General features: G+C 44.0%; 1 protein-coding gene across 6 annotated transcripts in view; it reads right to left on the bottom strand.

Moving 5' to 3' along the window:
- EEF2K (eukaryotic elongation factor 2 kinase) overlaps positions 1-24,420 on the bottom strand; it is a 192,893-nt gene that overhangs the window by 130,667 nt on the left and 37,806 nt on the right. For 4 of the 6 annotated variants that reach the window (XM_078665122.1, XM_078665124.1, XM_078665119.1 and 1 more), the window contains exons 4-7: positions 16,391-16,441; positions 13,963-14,063; positions 9,549-9,609; positions 8,153-8,190 (exon numbers count right to left, since the gene is read on the bottom strand). In XM_078665122.1, coding sequence (XP_078521248.1) covers positions 8,153-8,190; positions 9,549-9,609; positions 13,963-14,063; positions 16,391-16,441 — 251 coding nt within the window. The remainder of the gene's footprint in view (positions 1-8,152; positions 8,191-9,548; positions 9,610-13,962; positions 14,064-16,390; positions 16,442-24,420) is intronic. The other 2 variants (XM_078665123.1, XM_078665120.1) reach the window with 1 other exon arrangement.

Here is a 24,420-nt window from a genome sequence, read left to right as displayed (position 1 = left end):
GCAACAAATAAAGGAATTACTGGTAAAATGGAAATCCTCTCCAAACCCCGTCCTCCCCAGTACAGTTCTCAAAACAATCATCACTTTTGGTCAAAAGAAGCCAAACACACAAAGCTCAACTTAGACGATAAAATTAAATGTTCAGAGTGAAAAGCAGTGTTCAACTTCTTATAAAACACTTTTGATACATCATAACATTTGTTAAGCGTTTTTTACCTGGTTTGAATTTTGGGGCATCATTTATTTCATTGCTACTATAATATTTACCCCTAATTTCCTGCTTGAACATATTACGTTTTGATCCTGTAATTTGGTTTTTGCCGTCAATTATTTAAAAAAAATTGTCCTTGTACTCCTAAATAAAACCTTGCCAATACCAAGAAGCAGTGAGTTTGACGCTTTATACACATTTAAGACTAGTATCTATACCTCTGAATGCAGCTGGATGGAGGATGGCATATTTGCTGATAAATTGACAGATGTAATGAGTTTGCAAACACACAAATAGGTTTTTAACTGGGCATATGTGCTAGCACGGTGTTCTGCTGTAAATACTTTCTGGAGCATCACTGCAAGTACATTAAGGGAACATTAGTGAAGTCAGGCCCACAGTTAGGGCTAAAAATCTGGCATGGATCCGCCCCTCCAGGACCAACTTTGGAGGAACCTAGTCTATAGTAATGCAATGACTGGGAACTAGAATACAACTTTTCTTTATAGGGATTGAAATAAAGGATTTGACTTAGTGGCTTGCAACACGATATTACACAGTACAAGCTTTAGATGTGGCATCCGGTGAGAACAAAGAACGCTTGTCTATTCACCTAATCCTTTCTCAACAACTCACACCTCCAAAGAGTCCAAAAAGCGAATTGCTTCATGAGGACTCATTAGTGTGAGAGGCTTTCTTTGGTATTTGCTTGAGGGCCATTTCTATTTCTAAGCTCACTGTGCATGGTGCTTGAAGTAGACGGGGTTGGGGGTCACAGTTCAGGGTTGCGACATTGAGCCAAGGATGCTGCAAGCCAACTTTCTGCAACTGTGGAAGAAGTTACAATACCTGAAAAAAGGACTCATCTGACATGATATGAAGGGTTTCTACCTACACGTCTCATATTCCGGTCTTCAATCTGGGGCGCTCTGCCACACATGCACAGGTACTGAGTCACTACTCAGGCCTATCATGGCCAAAGTAAGCATACCAAGGCAGCAGGTGTGGCATGCTCCAGATTCTGTCTGCGTGCCCTATTGATATTCCAATAATAAACCAGGCTTTCAGCCAGCATCGAATATTGCCCAATGCAGCAGTAAGCACAGCATTAAAAGAATCGAAAATGCTGGTTTTAAACCGCAAACAAGAGTGCAATCACTGACAAAGTATACACTGCTATCTAAATGTGAGACAGACGTGCACATTATGAACACGCAAAAACCACGCACCCAGAGTCTAAAAGCGGGTCACAGATCTGATCTGTGTTCATTATGCTTAATTAAACGTTCACTCACCAACCTCCTTATTCATAAACGGTTTCTTACTGCATTTATGTCAACAGCTTGAAATTCCAGTGGTCCAGTTATAAATGGTTTCTACTCGTTTTACATAACTACTAATCGGCTAAGAAGATAATTCTAACTGGATCCCGAAAACTGGTATTTGGGTCAAATGGGTAATGGGGGTCTATTAGTTTAAGTTGGCACTTTTATTTCACGATTAAAATTGCTTTTTTTTTTTACCCCTTCTAGCTACATATATTGCTCAATTACCAACATAGCAGCTGCTGCTACTAGGCCATGTAAAAATCCTGGTAAATTTCCACCAGGCATGTTCATATCTGGCTGCAAGCCCCGTGTGCACGGTGTATTTATACCGCACAAAGCTTCTCTTCATGTCCATGTCCCACAGTTCGGAGGATGTTGACAACGCCGTGCAGCGCATGTTCTGCTTTCAGAGGCCTTTTTACTGCCTGTGCACGCATCAGAAAGGCGCTGAAGGGGTACCTTCAAGGATGCAAATTACCTGCATTAAATTCCAGAAGTACATTCCTTGTCCTATACAGTGTTATTCGCCTCTACCTTCACAACCCGTTAGCTTTACTTCTATTAACTTCCACATGAATCTTTTCACTAGGCATTTTTTGGACCCGTCTCCTGTAAGGCATTGAAACTTCCAGCTCAGCCTCTATTCTGAAATCAAAGTGAAGAGAAAAACTGAAGGGAAACTAAAAGGGTGTGGAACACGGGCTTGAGAGCAACTGGTAATGTGGTGCAAGAAAATGTTTACGTTTTAGAGCGCCATTTTCAGGGAAATGAAAGGTAAATAAAAACATGATTTATTTAATAAGAATGCAAGGAAGGTTAAGAGACGAGATTGAAATTGTTCTGCGGCTTTGACTGCTGCACACTAGCACACAATGTGGTCGTTAAGAGGGATCAGTGGATTGAGTAAATGAATGTACACGGCAAGTATACATGCACAGCTATACAAATGGAAATACTTAAAGGAGCTTAAGGATTAGAAGCCAAGCATGCACAACATGTTGAGAAAAGACAAGTGAGTTTTTTCCCTGAATATAAGGTACTGATGGTTAACGGGGGTTCGATGCATGGTCTCGGCCTGCGCCCTTGTACCCCGAAGACTTTCACGCTATCCCTTGCCACTCCAAGGATATCCAATCACGGCTCAAAGAATTGTTGCACTGAGGTCCAGCCCTTTTCAAGGACAATGCATTGAACAGCATTAAGTTGTGGTAATAGTAATGCTTGTTTATAGTGCTTCAGGGCTATACATTGAAATAAAGTTGATCATTAAGCACGATGTCTAAAAAACATGGATAACTTTTTCAGCTCAGTTTCCTACCCCGTTTTTGTGTAAGGTGATTATTACAAACCGATCTTGCTCTCGAACACTATAAAGCACGCCAACACGTATTGTAGCACTAAATAAAATGTAAACTAAAGTTAAGCTAGAACCTGTGGCATTAAGCACTCTTATTTAATTAAGCCATCAATCCACAAACTACTCTTATGATAATCCGCTGGCGTCAAGGCTACCTCGCCACCGGCTCTAGCTCAAATCACGCCTTGTGGCATTACAGTTAGTAGTATGGGTGCAGGGCAGTTAGAAATACATACAAATATCTGAAATCTAGAAGAAAAAAAAGAAGTCATTGGGGCAGTGTGCTTTTACGTCACTATTTTTTCTGAATTCCACCGCTCGGTCCAGGATCAGGTTAAAGTTTACACCGTGACCGCTTGCAGACTCAGGTGTGTGACTTGCATCTCAAAGGTGTTGCAATGTATGTTTGCTTACAGGGCATGTCATCACAAAGCCACAATGTATGCACAAGTGCGTAATGTGTGCGGCACGCAATGCATGATTTATGCCAAAATGGGGTGAGAAAATGAAGCATAAATCATCAAGTATACGAGCAGATAAATCACAACAAGCACAATTTTCAAAGGCGCAAGTGGTTGCCTTTTACCTTCTAGCTAGAGCAGTAACCTGTGCTGGTGGAGCACGCGTGTAAATTATGTGCTTTGCAAATCTTATTTTTTGTTAAAAAGCCACAGGCTATTTGATGTTGGACTGAACACTGGTGGATGCTTTCTAATTTTACTCTGTGGTTTTCATAAACATCTGCTAGCTGTGTGCTGTAAATTACACCCTTTCTTTGTTCCCTTTCACTCTGATCTGAACGAATAATTGTGGGTTCGAGCCTGCAAGGCAGAGCCAGCAAGAACAGGCCCCTGCGGTCTGCAGATATCACAAAAAGAGAACCAGGAGGTATCTTGCAAGGTGAGAATGTGCACAGATAAAACACCCGACGGCAAGGAAACCCAAGCGACACCTGTAAAATCACCACAAATATATGATTTTCGCAAATGGTGCCCAAATTAAATATGCTACTCAGAATAATTTCACTGGAAGCAATTTCGCTAAGAGCCACTGTGCATTAACTAGCAAAAAATAGCTTCAAAAAAACCCGCCCTCCTGGCTCTGTGGGAAAAAAGATATGTACACACGTGTGCAAACAAAGCGTGCAAAGCAGCATTAATGATTAGCTTTCCTTGTTAAATGTATGACAACAGCAGCCCAGGAAACAGCCCCCTGCCGAAGAAGGTGCACCAGGGTAGCAACAATAACAGTGACGCAAGGGGCACTGCCAGAAACTAATATAGCTAGTGTTACTTATCAAGGTGGCCTGGCTACTGGGGCACCAGGGTAAGGAGGCTGGATGGTAGCAAGGAATGTCTAGACAGGTGTCTTCAAACTGGGGGGCGGGCAAGGAATGTCTAGATAGGGGTCTTCAAACTGGGGGGCGGGCAAGGAATGTCTAGACCAGGGGTCTTCAAACTGGGGGGCGGGCAAGGAATGTCTAGACGGGTGTCTTCAGACTGGGGGGCGGGCAAGGAATGTCTAGACCAGGGGTCTTCAAACTGGAGGGCGGGTAAGAAATGTCTAGACCAGGGGTCTTCAAATGGGGGGGGGTGGGCAAGGAAGGTCTAGACCAGGGGTCTTCAAACTGGGGGCAGGCAAGGAATGTTTACACCAGGGGTCTTCAAACTGGGGGGCGGGCAAGGAATGTCTAGACCAGGGGTCTTCAAACTGGGGGGCGGGCAAGGAATGTCTAGACAGGTGTCTTCAAACTGGGGGGCGGGCAAGGAATGTCTAGACCAGGGGTCTTCAAACTGGGGGCGGGCAAGGAATGTCTAGACCAGGGGTCTTCAAACTGGAGGGCGGGTAAGAAATGTCTAGACCAGGGGTCTTCAAATGGGGGGGGGGGGGCAAGGAAGGTCTAGACCAGGGGTCTTCAAACTGGGGGCAGGCAAGGAATGTTTACACCAGGGGTCTTCAAACTGGGGGGCGGGCAAGGAATGTCTAGAACAGGGGTCTTCAAACTGGGGGGTGGGCAAGGAATGTCTAGAACAGGGGTCTTCAAACTGGGGGGTGGGCAAGGAATGTCTAGAACAGGGGTCTTCAAACTGGGGGGCGGGCAAGGAATGTCTAGACCAGGGGTCTTCAAACTGGGGGGCGGGCAAGGAATGTCTAGACCAGGGGTCTTCAAACTGGGGGGCGGGCAAGGACTGTCTAGACCAGGGGTCTTCAAACTGGGGGGCGGGCAAGGACTGTCTAGACCAGGGGTCTTCACAGTGGGGGGCCGGCAAGGAATGTTTAGGGGTCTTCAAACTGGGGGGCGGGCAAGGAATGTCTAGACCAGGGGTCTTCAAACTGGGGGGCCTCAAATGATCCCAGGGGGAACGCCAGGCTCCGGCTAAAACAAGCATTGAAAATGCAATAGGTCTCGCAGCATTAGAGTTAGTGCTTTTAGAATTGTTTATGGGTTTTTTTTGTAAATCTTTAGCATTTTTGTTTCCTGTAGCCAATGCTAAAGAATTTAAAAAAAAAAAAGCCATAAACATTTCTAAAAGCTCTGAAATGCAGTCTGAAATGCTGGATATATATTCAGTACAGATACACTATATTGTTAATGAAGACATAGGATATAATATGTTGTACTGTATACACACAATTAGATGGGAACGTGCTGTGTGTGTCAGCGATTGAAAGAGACTGCACTCAGAGTTGCTGTGCGCATCAGCGAAAAGATTGCAGAGTAGACACGCAATACTTGTACTAAAGTGTTGTGCGATTGTACTGTAGGCACGCAATTTAAAATCCAGCTAAACGCGTCAGCAGAGTTGCTGTGCGCATCAGCGAGTGAACTGTAAACTAGACACGCAGTTTTAAAATCAAGATGTGCGTATCAGCGAAAAGATTGCAGGGTAGACGACCAAATACTTGTACAAAAGTGCTCTGCGTGTCAGCGAAAGAACGTAAAAGTCTGCACTGGGCACTGCTGTGCGAGTCTGCAAGAAAGCATGGAGCTGCTGTGCGCATCAGTGAGTAAACTGTAAAGTAGGCACGCAATTTAAAATCCAACTGTGCGCGTCAGCGCCGCGGAGTTGCTGTGTGCATCAGCGAGTGAACTGTAACTTATACACACAATTTTAAAATCAAGCTGTGCGTATCAGCGAAAGGATTGCAGGGTAGACATGCAAATACTTGCACAAATGTGCTGTGCGTGCCAGCGAATGAGCATTAAAGTGCACACAGCGTCGCTGTGCACGTGAGCGATAGAGCATGGAGCTGCTGTGTACATAAAATGGACACAAAGCTGGTGTGCACGTTAGTATTGGCACAAAGCTGTTGTACACGCTGTTGTCCGTCTGTAAAGGCTGCTGGGTGTGTCAGCCAAGGAGAATGAAGCTGGTTTGCGCGTCAAGGTTTCTAGGTGCGCAATCAAAGAGCAACGTCGGGTCAATGCGTTGCACGTTGCGTTCCAATGACGAATTTCTGGAATGCCACAGTTATATGGAGAAGTCCTAAAGTTCACAGAGGAAAGCACAGTGCCAGCACGAGGACGGGCAGTCACGAGCAGGTAGTTAAAGAAATAACATGGAACCACCCGGACAGCGGTAAAGTTAACAAGTGAAAGCGGGATGTAAGTAGGGGGGAGGAGAAGTCTGGGCAGGCAGGATGACTCAGGGGAGGGGGCGGAGCGGGGCAGAGCGGCATGTGGGTGTGAAGAAGCCGGGCCTTTGAAGTGAAGCTAAGCTTCACTTCAAAGGTGTCGGAGGAATGCGGGCGGCTGTGCACGCGCTTTTAAGCTCAATGCACATGCGCATTGAGCTTAAAAGTCACGGGCACTGCAAGGAATCGCCACGATTCCTTGCAAGTTGGATAAAGAGTGGATAAGCCCCCATAGTCTCGCAAGCTCGATGCGCATGCGCATCGACAGGCGAGACCTAAAAACCAATATGCTGAAAACAGGGCTTTGTTTTAAGCTGGGGAAAAACGAGCAGCAATAAACCACTCTGTAACTGGCCATCACTAATAAGTGTTGTCATTTATATCCAAGCTGGGAGTAGGTGTCAAAAAGGAAGAGACTCTAAATGCTCTTTAACACCTCCACCCCCACCCCCAATAATTACACCGTGGATAACTTTAAACGTTAGTATGGTCGGCCTGATCAGAATAGTATGTTTGGCATCATGTATTTGATTGCATGTTTAAAACAGTAAAAGAAATGAACTGCAATGTTAAACAAGTCTAGACATATTTACACTTTGTTAATTTAACAGAATAATTGTGAAAAATTTGGAAGGTAAGCCCGATTATTTTTTTATCACTGGGGGAAGGGGAGGGGGGTGCATTGAAAAGTTTGACGACCACTGGGCCAGACGCTGGCGACTTTCTCAAGGATGCATGGTTCATGCGTAGTCAGTAGGTCTCAGGGGTACAGGGCACTTGCTGCTGTTTCACTGTTTGCAGCAGGATGTCTGGACCAGTAGGTACAGTACCGGTTCTAGGCTGCCCACTGGAGAGGGCTATCTGAGACACGTGTAAGGTAGCTTGTAGAAGGTAGCGCGGTTATAAGAAGGAACCTGGGACCAGAGGGCAAGGCGACTGGTACACTGCGATCGGGCACGGAGATTTTATAAACCACAGCACTGGTGACCTGCCTAGTAACGAGGGTGAAAATAGTATGATGTGCGAATATGGTGTCCTTGTTAGATCGCAGCCGGCAGCTGTCTGACTTCACCCCCATGTGGACAGGATCCCAATGGGTGCTCTGTGGCTGCACCAGGGGGTTGTGTCTCTGCTCCCTGGTGGCATGGGGACTAAAGCTGGAGGGAGAGTTCCCTCTGGAGGTTGGCTGCTGGCACAAGGGCATCATCAGACTAACCATATAAACCCTTTCCTAAAATTAATCTGTGGGCATGGCATTCTTACCTGTTGGCAGCAGAGCAGTGGCCAGAGGAGGGAGGTCCCACGCTATTCCTGCCACCGTCCCACTGGTGCTGCAATAAATTAGTCAGGGAACCCCTGCATATTGGTACAAACCATTGACCTGGCTGAGACCAAGATGAATGTCCTCCTTTGGAAACAATGGACTATCTGAGGTGAGGCACAATCAGTCTGTATGTGCATCGGCTCAGTCATAAGGCCTGACCCTGAAACATCATCCATGGACATCAAACATCAACATCCCAAGAATCCCACCATCCATGAGGCGCCGGCCTGCACTGCTCGCTTCCTGCGCAACCACAACACATACAGGCAGAGGGACCGACAATCGGAGTCACTTACGTTCTGAAGCACTCCCTCATTGCGCCACGTCCAAAAGGCTGGAAGATAAAAAACAGAATGCACATTAAAGCGGCTGCCAGAGTTTCCGCTTGTACCTTAAATGAGACTGACTGAATGTCGATCAAAGAAATATTAAATGTATGTTATAAGACTTTGGCAGGATGTGCTATCTCTCATTGACCCCCTGTGATTTCCTGCAAGCTTGGAGGGGCTAGAGACGTCTTGCGCAAGACGTACATTCATGATATTTTTTTAAAATAAATCTGACGCCGTTTCCTTACTGGTTCTCCCTAAATGAAAGGTCATCATGTAAGCCCGCTGATTCGCAAAAGCCATGGCTGTGGTGTGCCAGCTCCGCTTTTTCTGCCATGCATTGGCTGTACTCATGAAAAGGCTGCTTCTGTCAAGCCCATCGGGGGATTCCCCTTTGCAAAATAGCCTGTAAGGAGCTGCAAGCCTCCACTGGGACAAAGTCAGGACCCTGTGACCTCCAGGGCACATGCCAAGCAGAAATATCTTTTGCCACAGTCTGGTAACTTGAGCTTATATCCCATTAACTAAGGCTCCCTGCCACCTGTCCCACTAGAGACACATACAGCCTAGGAGAGCTAGTACTTAAGTAAATGTTCAATGAGGCCAAGGTAGTCATAAATTGGGCTTTAAAAAGTAATGATTCCGAGAATCCTAAAAGACATCATGTACTTGTACTTTCTGGCAGACAACCCTGCTTGGCATGGACTTCTATCCTGGGGTTCAACAGTGAGGGAGGGGTTTGAGTGGGGTCGCCCTGCCTCATTTCTTTGCAGTCTCTCTGTTCTCATACGCCTGCTCATCCTGATCTCCCAGGATAAAAGGTGGGGCAGGCTCTGCACAGGCCGAGAGAGGACTCATGGAGACACTTATTAAACTACCATGTGTGGAAACGACCACAGTAAACTTCACACGTCTCTTCTGCAGAGCAGGTTCCATCTCACAAGCAGAGCCCCACACAAGGAGCGTATCCCTGCCAAGGATTCCCCGCTTGAGTCTCCTACAGAAATCTACCCTACAAAGATGTAGTCTATCACTTAACATGTTAGCTTTCAAAATCAGCACTGAGGGTTTCTCGTTTTAACCTTTTAAGTCTTCTGACACCTCCCTATGTAAGGCATAGCAACCATCCTGCAATGCAACACACAACATCTACAGTGTGATTGATATATATATATATATATCATGAGATCAATTGACAAACAGTTACTCAAAAAGGGGAAATTCGTTAGACTGCTTTGGTTATCCCAAATATTTGACATGGGTCAGGCAAAGTGGATCCCCTCTGGCCACCTCTGCATTGCGGCAACATCGAAGCCTTGTGCTAGTCCTCAAAAATTATATTAAAGAATTTACAAATGCTTACCTGATCTGCCATCTTGATCAGAACTTGGTCTTCGACCCACTGCCTACTGACGGCATTGTACCTGGAAAGTTCAAATGGATACTTGTCATTCAACCATAGAAGGAACGGTGCCACTTGCATGGCCAGCGAGACATCATAGCAGTTTTCAGCGACAGTACGGCCCGCATTATACGTGGCTGAAGCGGTATCCTTGAAGGATACTATTCTTGCCCTACAACGAAGCCTGGTGTTTCCAGACCCGGGATTATCGTATCAGAATGCATAGTCTTGGAAATTCTGGACCTGGAGCCTTGTTGGGTGCTACCCTGGCCCGTTCCCTCCCACGTGCTGCACCATGGGGGGAGCATCAAATGTTCCCTCAGCTCTCCCCTCACACACGCTGCCCTCAAACTGCACCCCAACCACCAAAGCCCTGAAAATACCCCCTGAGCACATTTACCATCTGTTCCAAGTAGGTAGAAAGCAGGGGTGGATTTGGAACAGCTATTTCCTCAGGAATGGGTACAAACTTGCTGAATTGGACCCGGTATTCCCAGGCGCGCATGCTATTCCCCACTCTGAAGGAAATCCATGTGTAATCCCTGGATTTAGGTGCATGTGTGCCAGTTGGAATCAGAGGTGCTGGCCTTCCGGAATCCCACCACCTCATCCTGGGAACTCAAAAAGAAGGGCTAAATGTTTAATAGCGCATCTCTACAGTAGTGATCAAATATTTCATGTATTTCAAGTATTTTGGGATGCTCAGAAACAACAGTACCTTTCGCAGGGACAGACACTCAATATCGGACACCAGTAAACCATAACACACTCATGACTAATTACCCTTTACAGAAGAAATATATCACTCAAGAAGTCTCTGCCATAGACAAGTTGCAAAGGTCGGAAGGATTTCTTTTTTAATTCCCGTTGAAAATGGAGACCCTTTTTTTTTTATCCATTATCCCCCCCCCCCCTCATTTTCTAAATTCATAAGGACTTGAACACGGCTGTTTTATTTAACAGAAATTTTGGGTAAAAAATTCCAGTTTAGCCAAACCTTGCCTAAATTTCAAATGGTGGCTTTATTTATGCCGAACAGTTGTTTGCACTCTGGGGCCCTGCTGATGGGGTGGGTTGGCTTCCTGATGCAAGGGCTGCTGGTTCTTTGGGATGGCATGGTGAGCAAAAAAACGATGGATTTAGGCCCAGATCTCTGTAAAGGGGTGAATGTATGACATTGTTCTGCACTCTGTCCATCAACTGTTGTTTTTGCATTGGTCATTTGGGAACACCTGCACAGCTCCGCATTCACCACAAAGGGCTTTATCTGTGCCTCCAAAAAAGCCTCGTGGCATTTAAGTAAATAATGAAAGCAAAAGGTCCGAGGGGAGCTTGTACTGCACTTTCACAAGGCCCAGGGGGTGCCATGCCGTGCCACTGGTTAACTAACCTTCCAGCTCCCCATTACTCCTACCCTGGCGAAGTAACACTGGTATCCTAGCGCCTGGATATCCTCACGGGTGCCAAGTAGCGCTCGACAAAACTACTGATTGATTGATTGAAGGCAGAGGAATGGAAACCGCTCATTGTGACTTGACCTTGTATTATTTTTATGGTCCCTGCAATGGGCATCCTGGCCAGAATGACAGGGTGGACAATGCAGCGCGTCCATTTCCAGCTCCACATGCCAAAAGCTCGCCTTCCCGTGAGACACGCGGGGCCCTCGGGGGGAGCCTGCGGCACCCAGGGTCGGAGGCCAGGGCCGGGGTCTCACGAGTGAGAGACGGAGCTATTCTAGGCCTGTGTGAGACGACTATAAAACGGTGAGAAACAGAGGAATTACAGACATACAGACCCAACTCCTATTTATATTACACTCGGGGTGCGGGGGGGTTGAGGGTTGCTGGCGAGAGTACGGATACATTTCCATGCAGACCAGACCACGTTTCCTCTGACATGTGCCTTCTGGGGGCTCTTAATGGTCCTAAAAAAAAACATGTGTTCCAGCTGCCCCGGCGAAGGATGACCCAGCCTCATGAGGGTGGACAGTCCTTCTTCAAGAGTGGCAGTCTCCTGGGTGGCTCAGCGAGTTAGTCGCTCGCCGTGGACATCTGCCCAGCTCTGCATGCCACACGTTCAATTACAACAAAAAGAGTGTCAAAAAGTGAACTTTCTTTCGAGGTTCATCAAATGAGCAACAATTTGGTGGGCGTAATAATTGTATTTACAGGGTTTTGAGGTTAAAAGTTATACAAAGGGATAATCTTTCCCTTGGAAGTACAGTCTCTCTTTGAGGGGTCCACTTTAAAGGGATAGCATTTTTAGGGAACTAGGCTTCTCTAAGTGGGAACTTCAGTCTGTAGCGGGGTCAGTGAGTCTTTGGGGCTGTCATATTTTGAGACGGCGGCCATGCTTATAGGTGAAACTGACATTCTTTACAAGGTCATACTTCTTGCGGACATATACGTGTATATAAGAAAGTGTGTATGTAGGAGTTGTACATACATTTCTGCGTGTGTGCACACTTAAAAAAAGTACTTTTTCTACTCCTTTCTTCCCCTTTTTGATTCTTACATCTCATAGTTATGATAGCTTATTCCTTACACATTTCTAATATATTTAACAAATTCACATTATTTCTATTGTAAACATGCCCCCTAATTTAAAAGGTTTACTTTCGGTAATCTTATTGAAAATATTCTGCTATACCTTGGTTCTTAAATTACAGACTTCAGTAATTCTTTTCGAAAACGCTAAGCGTAGTCACTTTTATTATTTTACTGCACTAATTCGATATGATGGATTTCTATTAAAAAAGGCTGCTTATGGGCAGGTAGGCACTGCTGGGAGAACAGTCTTTCTGTAGGAAAGGCTGCATTGGTTAGAATTGACAGTCCTTTTTTCGCTTAATTACAGTTCTTTTGAGAAGCGAAAGGCACCTATCAATTATCTCTCAGGTACTCTGATATTCAGTGGTGCTCAAGTGAAAGTTAGAAAATGTGCCTCTTTTCAAATTTTTATTTAGGAAAGTAAGCAGATCCAACGTAACAAAATAGTATGCCTATGAAACCAAGTTTTATGAAAGAGTGGTATTTTTGTAGGCCGATGTCAATGAAAAAGCAAACTTGTTGGCTGAGACAGTGAGCATGGGCATGACGGAAGGAGGAGTTTAGGGCTGAAGAAATCTGAGGGAAGTTGATTTGTATATCAGAATAAACAACACATACACATACACAGCCCGTCACTCAGGCTCATGCTGAAATGCGCCTTGTGGCACTAGCGTTGGACCTAAGCTTAACCTCTGATCTAGCTGCGGACAGGTGGTGCCGGCAAGGCAGGACGTGAGGAATTTGCATAGCATTTTCTTTGCAATTGGCGGCTGCTAACTTTTTAACATGTAATCCTTTTGAGACCTAATTACTAAAAACTGTGTTGCAAAATGGGACTCAACTCCATTGCCCAGCATTATGGGCCCATTACCTTCCCCCGTGAACACGGTAAAAAGTCTCTGAGTCAATTTAGATGCTAAGTTTCCGTTTGAAGCCCAGATCTGTAAAGTTAATTTCACTTGCTTCTGGCATTTAAAAATGGATTTTTTTTTTTAAAAGTGTCATTTTATTCTCTTGAATATCCACAAACAAGTATTTATCACGCAAATCTAGCTGCAGATAGATTATGCTAATGCTTGTAATTTAAGGCCAGATGTACGACCATTCACTTTTGCAAGTCGTAAACTGCGACTCGCAAAAGTGAATGTACAACAGTGTTGCAGACACTGTTAGTGATTTCCAATGGGGTCGCAAATTGCATGCCTCATTATTATTCAGGCCAGGGCCGATCTCCCGTTTGCGACCACAAAAAACGGTGGTACATCTGGCCCTTAACCACCCAAAATTTGCAGGTAAGGCAAGTGTAATGGGTTCAAAATGCTGCCGCTCAACTTGACGCAAACACACAATGAAAGACCATATTACCACATTTATTCCAGCTCCACTGGCTTCTGCACGCACAGAGAATTCAATTTAAATCTCTCACCATCTTTCACAAGGTGGTTTATGATCTGGCTCCATCTTCTTTTACAAACAAATTTAAGATATACAACCTGTCTTGTACTCTAAATTCGGGAAGAACATTTCTTTTGAAGGTCCCCAAAATGCGCCCACCTTCTTATAGTGAAACAACTTTTAGAATGGAATTACCGCCCTCTCTGCGCTGTCAAAGTTCTTTGGCCTTGTTTAAAAGAGATATTTTTTAACTCTCATTTTGGGCTGAATACAATGTGATTTACTTTTTCTTATTTTTATGTTGGTATAATCTGCTCAATGCCAAGAAGGTAAGGTGTTCATGCACGTAAGAAATACACCATAACACAGCATAGTACACCACCCTGCACCAAACGGCAAGTGCCAATCCCTGCTTCCAGAAGGTTACAGACCTGTAGCGAGTCGCGTGCTCGGTTTCAATGTCCTCGATGTGAAACTGGGCCCATGGATCAGGCATGTGCTTGGCCCTCTGAATGGCCAGCTTCCATGTCTCCTGTAGAAGTCAGAAACTCATAATGAAGGCTACGAATGCAAGGCAAATGCTGCTTTCACAGATGAAAACATGTGTTTTGTTCTACTGCCGCAGACGTGTCCAACATTGGTCCGCTTGGCCAGAGCCATGTCAAAGTAAATTGGGCAATGAGGGTTAGAAGTCAAAGCAAGATGTTCAAAATATCCTCAGGAAATAAAATTACAAATAATCTAATGTCAGGCATTTACACGGACAGTGGTCCCCTGAAATTTGGCATAGCCCTGGCCTTCGTGGATTAAGGTTGGACACCCTTCTATTAGTAATCTTCGGAAATCGTGTTAGTTTTTCCAAGTTCGACATGCATTACTCACTGAAAACAAAAACCTGGCTTTTTTTTTTTAACAGGGACTGAAAATATTAACAAGGCAAATTTTATTTCCTCCCACTAATTAAGGACGTGTGTTGGGAACGTCATATTGAGATCATGGGAGATGCACCTAATGGTTGGAGGTGCTGCAGCTCCAGCATGCTCAAACTACAGGAGCAAAGGCAGCAATGGGAGTGTCACAGTTTCAGCATCATCGAAAAGAAAGCTGTCCAGCACCACCAACTGGCATTGGCAATACAGCTGAAAATCCAAAATGATATTTCTCCACTTGGGCTCCCATTCTGAGGTGTGCGTAGTAGTAATTCCCCATGTTTTCTGTGGAATTACCACCCTGCACAATTAAAAAAGAAATGCTTTCCTGCACATATTTTTCACCTGCTGAAAGCACGAGAAAAATGTGGCCAGAAAACCAGCTTGGATTTGCGAATAGCATACGGTTTGGACCCATAATTCCAGAACGGCATGTTACTCCCCATTCTGGGCCAAAACGCACGGTGGCCGGTAACTTAAGTGGCAATACTGTCTGGAGTCAGTAAATCGGATCTGGGAGTACCACCACAGTTACCGGCACCTTCGGAATGAGGGCCTAATTGATCTGGTTTGCTTAACATGAATTGTGTTAGCTTGATTTCTGTTTAGTCATTTTAATCGAAATTCTGAATAGCGTAAAAGCCAAAGTAATACAATTTTCAGGGAGTAAGTTCAGCATATAAACATGTTCTGCATAAAAAACACTAAAGGCATTTATACGCAGTGGCCCCCAATATGATTGAGCACAATAAATACAACACCCAAATAAAAGTGGTCAGAGCCACGTGGAACGTTCTTATGTTTGACAGAATTTTACCTTTAAAGTAATTTGAAAATTGAAAAAACCTAAAATCTGCTAAAAATTATGATTTACTTGCAGAAGAATTTAATAAAAGGTAATGCCAGAGCTGAATCCGAGAAGCACTTCCGGCATTTACATTTGAAGGGGAGAATCTATAAATAAATAGATAACTCACATTAGAGCACGAATATCGATTAGAACCTATCCGCGCTCTTTTTACTTTAAAGGTAGAGAGCTGCCCAACATAAATATTTTGAGAAAAACTGCATTTGGTGGAACATACAACAAATCAATGAAGCTCCACCAGCATGTTCCGCATGCACTGCTGTCCAGCGGCCTGTCCCTCTTAAATGCCAGCCTTCAACCACATTCTGCCACCACAACAAATAAAGGTCATGCACAAAGCAGTGAAACAAACCCAGATAAGGTGTCACCACAACGTGCCAAAGAAAGGTGTCTAATGTGTTAGTTAACGGCTGCAAAACTGCGGTTGTAGACAGAGCTGCCAAGTCAAAAGAGGCAAGATTCTCAAACATATTTTTGGACAAGTCATTCAGCAACCTAGAAAACCCAGAAAACAGGTCATCCAGCAACCCAGAAAATCTCCCTTGTTGACTAATGTCACCTACAGGTGGGAACCTCATCAACTTACAGTCAAAGTGGTGGTTAAACTTTGCTTAATGGTGTGAACTAAGGTCAACTCACAATTTTTGTTGTTGGTCTTCTTCATCACCAGAGCTTGCCTTTGCCTACTCGCCCAGCTGCCCTTCTACGGGCAAGTGTACTTTAGCACTATGAATATTGGCAAAGAAATCACTGACTAACTGGACTCCCTACGTACAGGTTCATATACACGTCTTGTAGATCTTCCAGTCACTGAAAATGTACACCTTCCAACCGGGCTGACTGTAAGTGAAGAAGTTTCCACTGTCGATGGCAGGGAGCATCAGATCACACTTTTGCCTAATTGTTCCATCCAATGGCTACACAGAATGTGGAAGATGAAGGCTACATGGTGATTACAAAAACAAGATTTACTCAATTTTGTGAACTGTTTAAGATTGCTAGACGAAACAAAGACTTATTGTTTGCAGGCGACGAATAATAATTGAGTTAGGTAGAACCTACCCGACCACGATCGGTAAAAGTGCCATGCTTAGAGGTTTGAGGTTTGCCACTCTAAAGAATACATGGAACACGTTAAAGTCATGCAAATATCAAGACAGCCGCCAATCCACTGTAAATCATTAACGAATATCTGCTAGTTGTGACATGCTCAAACAAACGCACTTTGCATTTTTTTTCATTTTTTTTTTCAACAATAGTTAATTAAATCATGACATCCCATTAGAGAAACAATTTTTACTGCACAAACAGTTACTACAGCATGCAAATTGGGAGACAACTAGTAATTAGGAGTTTGCGTAAAAAGCATGTATTGACTTTTGATGTTTGACTCTCATTCAAGGACCTCAACAAGAGCTCAGAATGAATTCCTTGTAACCGTGTTACTGCTTCAGTGATCTTATGGAAAATAGTACATTGAGCTGCACATTGCTTACTTACCCAGCTAGGCTAAGGCATGTCTAGCCATTGCAAAAATCAAAAGATGTGTCAGTTTTCAGACTAACCAAGGAATTTATAGATCTCTCCTGATATCCATTATATGTAAATTCTTCTCTTGCATTTTAATTACGGATATCCTTAGAGTCTGACTATATCTAGTATTTCGTCGATAGTCCAGTCTTAACCCCAACATCCTTTGGCTTTGTGCAACAACAAAGGCTCAAAGTATAATAAAGTGGTACCCTGAACCCTAGGCCGTCTCTGACTTAGAGGGTGGAATTGAAGCAACAAAAAAAAGAGAATTGTTTGCCACGGAAAAAATGGACCACGGAAACGAAAGAAGCAGGTGTGTCACTGACTAAAAAGAGATTGTGGTTGGAAAAGTATCGCACAAAGCCTATAGCATGAAACTTGAGAAGCTCAAACATTGCCCTCAAGAAAATAGCCGTGGAGAATGTGGCCTGTCTGAAGCTTTTATGGTGCACTCAGTTAGAATAAAGAGAAACATATCATAATACAATGTGATCGTGTCTTTTTATCAATAAATTCCCAAATGGTTGTGTAAAGTATAGCGTATTGATTTCTAAAGAACAAGAGAGGACATGGGTACAGCTCTCTTGATATTACTGGTGAAGCAATTCCCTTGTCATATCCAATCTTGCAACGTGTTTTCTCCCACCTCATACTAATTCCTGTGGAACTTCAAAAGCAAACAAGTGGGCATACCCAGTTTTATCTGATAACAGCACATAACTAAGTCCCCTTAAGTTATTACGAAAATGGAGTAAATATTATACATTGCTTCAGTTTAATAAAGCAGGGTTTCCCCCTTTAGAGACCAGAGATTTCTATTTATGGATTCACCACTGCAGCATTCATCCATGTTTTCCCTATTAAATGGGAATGCAAACAATTCTCACTCTCCAGACGTCAATTACTTGATACAGGATCCACACACAGCAGGGTTAGTCTCATCAAGAAGGAGCATTCACAGCGATTATCTTTTAAAATCTCTTATGTGGGATACGGGTAATTGCACGGAGGAAGTTTTCCGATCTATACAAGAGACATGAATTTCTGGTAAACAAATTATTAAATTCCATCCTTGATTAGCCGAGGGGGAGAGCGTCCTTATCCGAGCAGCGCAGTATGCATGGGGGAGGGCCTTACAGAGAACTCACACTAGACCCCCCCATACTCGTATGAAATCATCAAACGGATGACCTAGTACTGCCACTTCTCGGAGGCTGGACCGGCCTGGAGGCATGGCCTGACGCGGGTGTAAATATTATGAGGGATCTTTTTACTGGAGGTGAACTGACTTCCTTCCAAGATCTCAGAGAGACTTATGGCAAACCAGCGGGGCACTTCCTGTTGCACGGAGCCTTGATGAGTTGGGTTTGCAAGTGGTGGAAGATAGGTTCTTCGTATCCTATTGAACTTGAATGCCTCCATTATCGTTCTTTGTATTAAAAAATGCAATGAACAGATAAAAAAAAAACGAATAAAATCCTCAATTATTAAGAATCTATCCACTTTCATGCTCTACTTGCACACCAGATGACACAGGTCACTACCTCTAATTTAGCCCAGAATAGGGACACTCTGGAATTAACATGAAATGGGCTGAAACTAGCCCATAGCTCTTATGACACTGAAATTCCATCACCGCTAATGTCAAGAGAATTGTTAACCCGACATCTGTTATCCTATAAAAATACCAACAAAGCTCATAAATGTTTTAATCTTGTTTATTTATAGGATTTTTTTCTTATGCACCAGACTTCAAACAAAGTGCCATTCCTGCCCTCTTGGGGGAGCACTGAGTGTCTTGATTAATAATGAGATTTAAAAATACCAGGCCTGGACTTTAAAAAAAAAACTAAAATAAGGATTTTTTTCGAATGAAAAGGTAACACATTGTATTATATTTGAGGATGTAGCATGAACTGTTAACTTTAGATGCGAGGTGAAAGACACCAATGGCCAGAAGTTTTGATGGGGCAGAGAAAGTGACGTTTTGCTGACCCCTTACCTGTCAATAGTTCCGAAATGTATGCTCTCATTGACAATCTGTTATTGCCTCGCTGGTGGCACTCTCGATGGCTGCCTAGTATTACCCTGCTGCAGCACTAGCAACAAAGGGCGAATCTTTTGCAATTTAATCTCTTGCTAATTCTTTAATTTGCAGAACAGTTACCCATTAAGGGGATAATGCACGCCTCTTATTTTATAACAGACATTTATATCAGACAGGCCAATGTTGTGATTTCTGCTATATCAAAGGATGGGAAAGAGCAGAATGACTGGGTGACGGGAGGCTAAACGGGGTGAGAAACTTAGAATAAAAAAAGAATATTGTTCTATGCAGACATCTTATTGCCACGTACCGCCAACGACAGGTTGAGATGCTGGTGGAAGGATCACACCATAGCACTGGGTGGATAGTTTTTCTCCAATATTTCATGCTAAGTTAAAGGAGACAAGAATATCGTACTTACCTGATGTAATCGCGTCTCCACTCTCTCAATTTAAAATATGTGGCATAGACGTTCCTCTTTGTTTGTACAGTAAAGTTGGTCTGCACTAGATGTAATGCAGCCAAAGACAAATGCGCGTCTCTAGCATACGCCCTGGTCAAGCCACATATGAGTCTCAGGCTTGCGCCCAGGATTTTTCCCTGCCTATGAAACAAGCACCTCAATAAACGCCCTACTTTCCAAGAAGGGGGGTGAATTCCTTGTTGGCCAACTCCCCAGAGGACCTTCTGACACTGCAAGTCAGGTTAGGATAACATTTCCAGTGGTGAAGACTGTCCTCTCCCGTGGTTATTGGTAGAATATGTGTCTTAGGATGCTGTGACACCTATAAAATATGTGAGACTGGGGGTTAACTAACATCGGACCACAAGAAGATTATAAGTTAGTGACGGTGCAGAAGTCTCAGGGATGGTAACATGGTGGTCAGCATACACAGATATCAATCTCGACAATGGATATCAAAACATAATATTTGTTAGGAGGTGGTAGATGGAGGGTTAGGGCAGGAAACAATATTCATTAAGTGTGGGGTGTGGCTTGCCGGGCTCTGGAACGGTGGCCTTTCTTCATACTCTGATTCTGCCCTGTATCAGCAATTCTTAGTCGGCTCACAGGCTTGGTGTTTCAGTGTGCAATGGGCACCTGGTGGTATGGGGGTCTCGCCTGCTCTCCCTGGGGTTCCCGACGACCTTATTAGGTGCCACGTGCCGATGAAAACTTTGAAGGCATCCTCCACGTGAAAACAGCGTTCAAGATGGCGCCCACTGGAAAGCCTGGAACCAAGCGGCTGATGAGAGGGAGGGTTAGCCCTAACACCTACATGAACAGAGCATGGCGGTCTTTGTGACATCCTAGGAGGAGGTGGACTGTGGCTGCACTCCTGTATCTCTCTTTGTGGCTGGGGCCCGTGGCGCATGAGAAGTGAGGATGGTGGCATTGAGGAGTGTGCTGCCAATGGGCCTGGGAAGCTTTGCTCATTTTTGAGTGCCTGGTCTGACATCCTGGGAGAAAGCAACCTGGGGTGCATTGAAAAGAAGTGTGGGAGACAAGGAAAACCATCATGGCCCCAAAGGGAAAGTAAGGAAGGCAGAGGGGGATATGAAGGATTTTCTCTCACTCGGAGGCATCATTCCAGGTCATCTGAGAAAGAAACAGTGCTCAAGACAAGGGTAAGGAACGCACAGAGAGGCCCAGAGGATGTGATTTCTTAATACAAATTGCCTTGCATGAACTACGCGACAAGGAGGATAAAAAAACCACTTCAATTGAGGAGACCCTTACATCACTGCACATCAGGGTGTGGAAGACAGACGGGTGAGTTTCAGTGTGTGGTGAGTGGATCTCTGGATTGGAGGACTTTGTTGCAGGGTTGGAATAGGATAACAAGGACCAAAAGGAGATTGAATCCTGCATGGTCCCTGAATTGATTTAACTATACACATAGCTGGAGCATGTGGAAGACACCATAAAGACTGCTAATATTCACCATTTGGGTGCCCCCGAGATAGACTCAACAGATGATCAAGGTTTTTAGAGATCTTCTCGCACCTTCAACACACTTCATGGTTTGCTACGGGTACAGGTTACCAACAAGCGACCCGAGGGGAGGTTCAGTTTCCAGGGGGACAGTGATAGCGGAACTTAGTAACTCTCCTGAAAGAGAGCTTGTGTTGCATGAAGTCAAACACGTAAGACATGGGAATACGGTTCTAAACCTGGAGAATTATGATCAAGCAAAGCAACACAGGAAGAGTCATCTACAGGGCATCAAAAGGACCACTGCAAATGGAATCTCAGGTCATTCCTATGGCATCCCGTAATACTCAGGGATGCATATAATGGCACCAGACATATCACACAGGTGGAGACATTGCTGAAGGAACATGCATAGACCTCCACTTAGGTGGAATACAAAGTGCCTAGTTTAAATGGAATATTTACGATCTTTTTATGTTTTATCTGATAATAAACTGTTGGGTATTGGAATATACAGCATTTTATGTTTCCACTTAATGGAACTCTATTTTGTTCATATTATGCTATTACCTAAAATAAACTGGTTGACAGTTAAAATGGGTGCTGTAGTGAGTACACCCAACCCCAGCTAGATGTTTTCTTTCTCGGTTACTATGCAAGAGACAAGGGCCACTGTGGTTCATGGACCACCCAAGGCATTGCATTCCTAGGACACTATGTGGTGCAAACTAGCCTGAAAGTGGTAACTAAAAAAGTGTGGACAGAGGACAGAACTGGAAGGGTCAAATAGGAATAGAAGTGATATGCCTAACATGGTAAAGTTCTAACATTTCCTTAATTGCTTTGACCATTGAAGGCAAAGAAAAGAGATGTTCAGGACCAGCTCAAGCTCGGGAACGAAGGGTCGGGAGTTACTTCTGCCCCCCTCAGAGAACTAGTTACAGCACCACTGTCCACACGACAATAAATCCTGTGGTTCTGGAAAAATCCCAGTCAGTGCCTAAAATTGTAAATATGTAAAAAAAAAGGTAGGTCTAGATGTACAAATCCCTTTTGTAATATCGATAGCAAAACTTGCAATTAGCAAAATCACAGTATTTGAGACCACAAAATGGCTTTTCTGTATGTATTAAATCCATTTTGATATTCGGAAAAGCCAAATCGCAATTAGGAAGGGGGTTGCCCTCCAACTTGCAATTCGGTATTAAATATATCAATGGTTCACAACTGCAATTACAGTCAAAAAACATGGATCAGTTAGCCACACCTCAAAGGAGGTGGTAAGTGATCTGCAACTGGGAAGATGCCTTACTGACAAACCTTTCCTTTGTGATTGGTGTCAGGGGTCCAGACGTTCATGACAGATGATTTGGAGGGTGTGGGGGGGGGGGGTCAGGTGGGGAGTAGGCAGTGGTCCAGAGGATCACTGTTTGCTCCACACAAAGTCTTCCTTCCCAAACCTTAACTTTTTTCTGAATGTAGCACTAGTTCCTTTAACACCAGCTGCTTAAAAAAGCAAAAATATTTTGCACCATCCAACAGGGATGGTGGTCTGCTGACATTTGCCGGCCACCAGCCCTGTGTTTGTAGTCAATCACAGAGATGCAAATAGCAACCTGCCTAATTAATATTCATAAGGAAGGACTTTCTGCAACAGATTTTGTGGTTCAACCTATTAATATGGAGGTGATATTGCTAAATCAAAGACGGGTCGCAAAACGTTGGTGTGCAATTTGCAGCCATTTTTGCGAACTGTCTTTAAGTATATATGGCCTGTAATGTGGCTGTAAATATGTGAAATTTTATTTTACAGTGAAAAGCAAATGTGAAACATCCCAAATGTATGCATGTCACTCTGTTGCTATCCAGCTAGGTTTGTGCTTTATAGATGGAAACTCAAAACAAGTATTGGCAAAGCCATTAAGTCTCACCTATGCGAGCAATTGCCTTTGGCAATGTTGTGAAGCCATGCTGTATAGAGGAGTTGATGCTTTACAGTGAGGCTAACTAATTTTAAAAAGTGCTGTGACGCAGCAAGGCTAATGCGTTTTTTTATTTTTTTTAAGCGCATTAGCGCTGGATGCATTATAGTCCTTTTTAAAATTATTATTTTAGTCACACTGCTATAGAACATGGTTATAAATCATTGCCAAAGTCAGCAATGCCCATGCTGTACAGCAGGAGCGAAAGGCAACCGAGTCTCAAATGTGAGACCTATTGGCTTTGCCAATGCTGGTTAGTTCTCTGCACTACTCTCCTGTGATTCTCTATAAAACAGTAAATCTCTCAATGCTTGAAAAAGAATAAAAAAAGATAACATTTGTCAAAAAATCCTATCACATAAAGAAAGCAATTGCTCTAATGTCCTTGTCTTAGGGAAAATACATTTGGAAGCAGATAACATCTGTTGTCGCAATAAAAGCAGATAACATATGTGTCACGATAAACAACCATTTTCAAGGAGAAAAGTGCTTCTTTAAAGTGCGTGTGGCATAGCAGAACATAGCTACAAATGGCAAGAGGTTCATCCAGGACGACAGAGAAGGGAAAAAGATACAAGTAGTGGCTCTACTATCACAGTACGATCAGCGGAATGATAGCCATCAATCTGGAGTAAGCATTACATGGTCCGTGCTCCAGTTAAAAGAAGCAGAATTGAAGCCAGAACACTAAGGCCAATCAGATGGCAGCAGATAAGAGTGACAATAAAGTCAATAAATGTTAAACAGTGGGCGGGCTGCACAAGACCCTTTTCAGGACTTTAACTCCCTGGCTGCGGTCGGAATTCCACACCTGTGCGGGACATTCCGATCAGCACACGCCCACCGTAACTCATGACGGCCGGGAGCCGTCATCAGCACCGAACGGGTTAAGTGGGATGAAAAAACAGGGGGGGGGGTCGATATATTTAAGGGCGTGGCTTAAAAACACCTAAGCTAAAAATCTGTTCTTAGCACAGTGTGCTATTGGTATTTTGCCTCTTCTGTCATTGCATCCAGATATCCATTTACATGTAACATTACTCCTACAACAAGCCAGGACTATTGGCTTTGCCAATGGTTGTTATTTGCATAAGATAAAACTAGCAACCACTATAGCTTTGTTGTACATAGTATTGGAAATGCTTCCACTATGAAATGATGAGACTGTGAAAGAACTTCAACGAGTCTCTTAGAAGTTACCTCAAATGCAATGGAAGGTGGTACTGCTGCAGAGTTAAGATTATTTTTTCCCCCCTGAGAGTGAGGGCAAAAATGGAGAGGCCGTTAGGGACCCGTCTCGACACCTACTTTTTAGAACTGGCGGTGCAGAGCACCGGCAGGACCCTGCCCACTTAAGGCCCTGGTCCTTGTTCTTTACAATATCTCTCGCAAGGGAGACTGCAGGCAGGGCACGCGCAATTAGGGGCAAGACATAAATACTCACCCAACCGCTTCGGCCGGGATAAAGTGAGATGAAGGAGTGATTAAACAATTATTTTAGGATGGTAAGTAAAATATGCATGATCCGACGTGCAAACAGCGTTTATTACAGCGATCGGACTCGTGTTATCAGGCGCTTGTCAGCTAGTGTAAC

Source organism: Lissotriton helveticus, chromosome 10, assembly GCF_964261635.1.
Source record: "Lissotriton helveticus chromosome 10, aLisHel1.1, whole genome shotgun sequence".
Taxonomy (NCBI): domain Eukaryota; kingdom Metazoa; phylum Chordata; class Amphibia; order Caudata; family Salamandridae; genus Lissotriton; species Lissotriton helveticus.
Note: the sequence above shows the minus strand (reverse complement) of the source record. Positions and strands in the feature narration are given on the sequence as shown.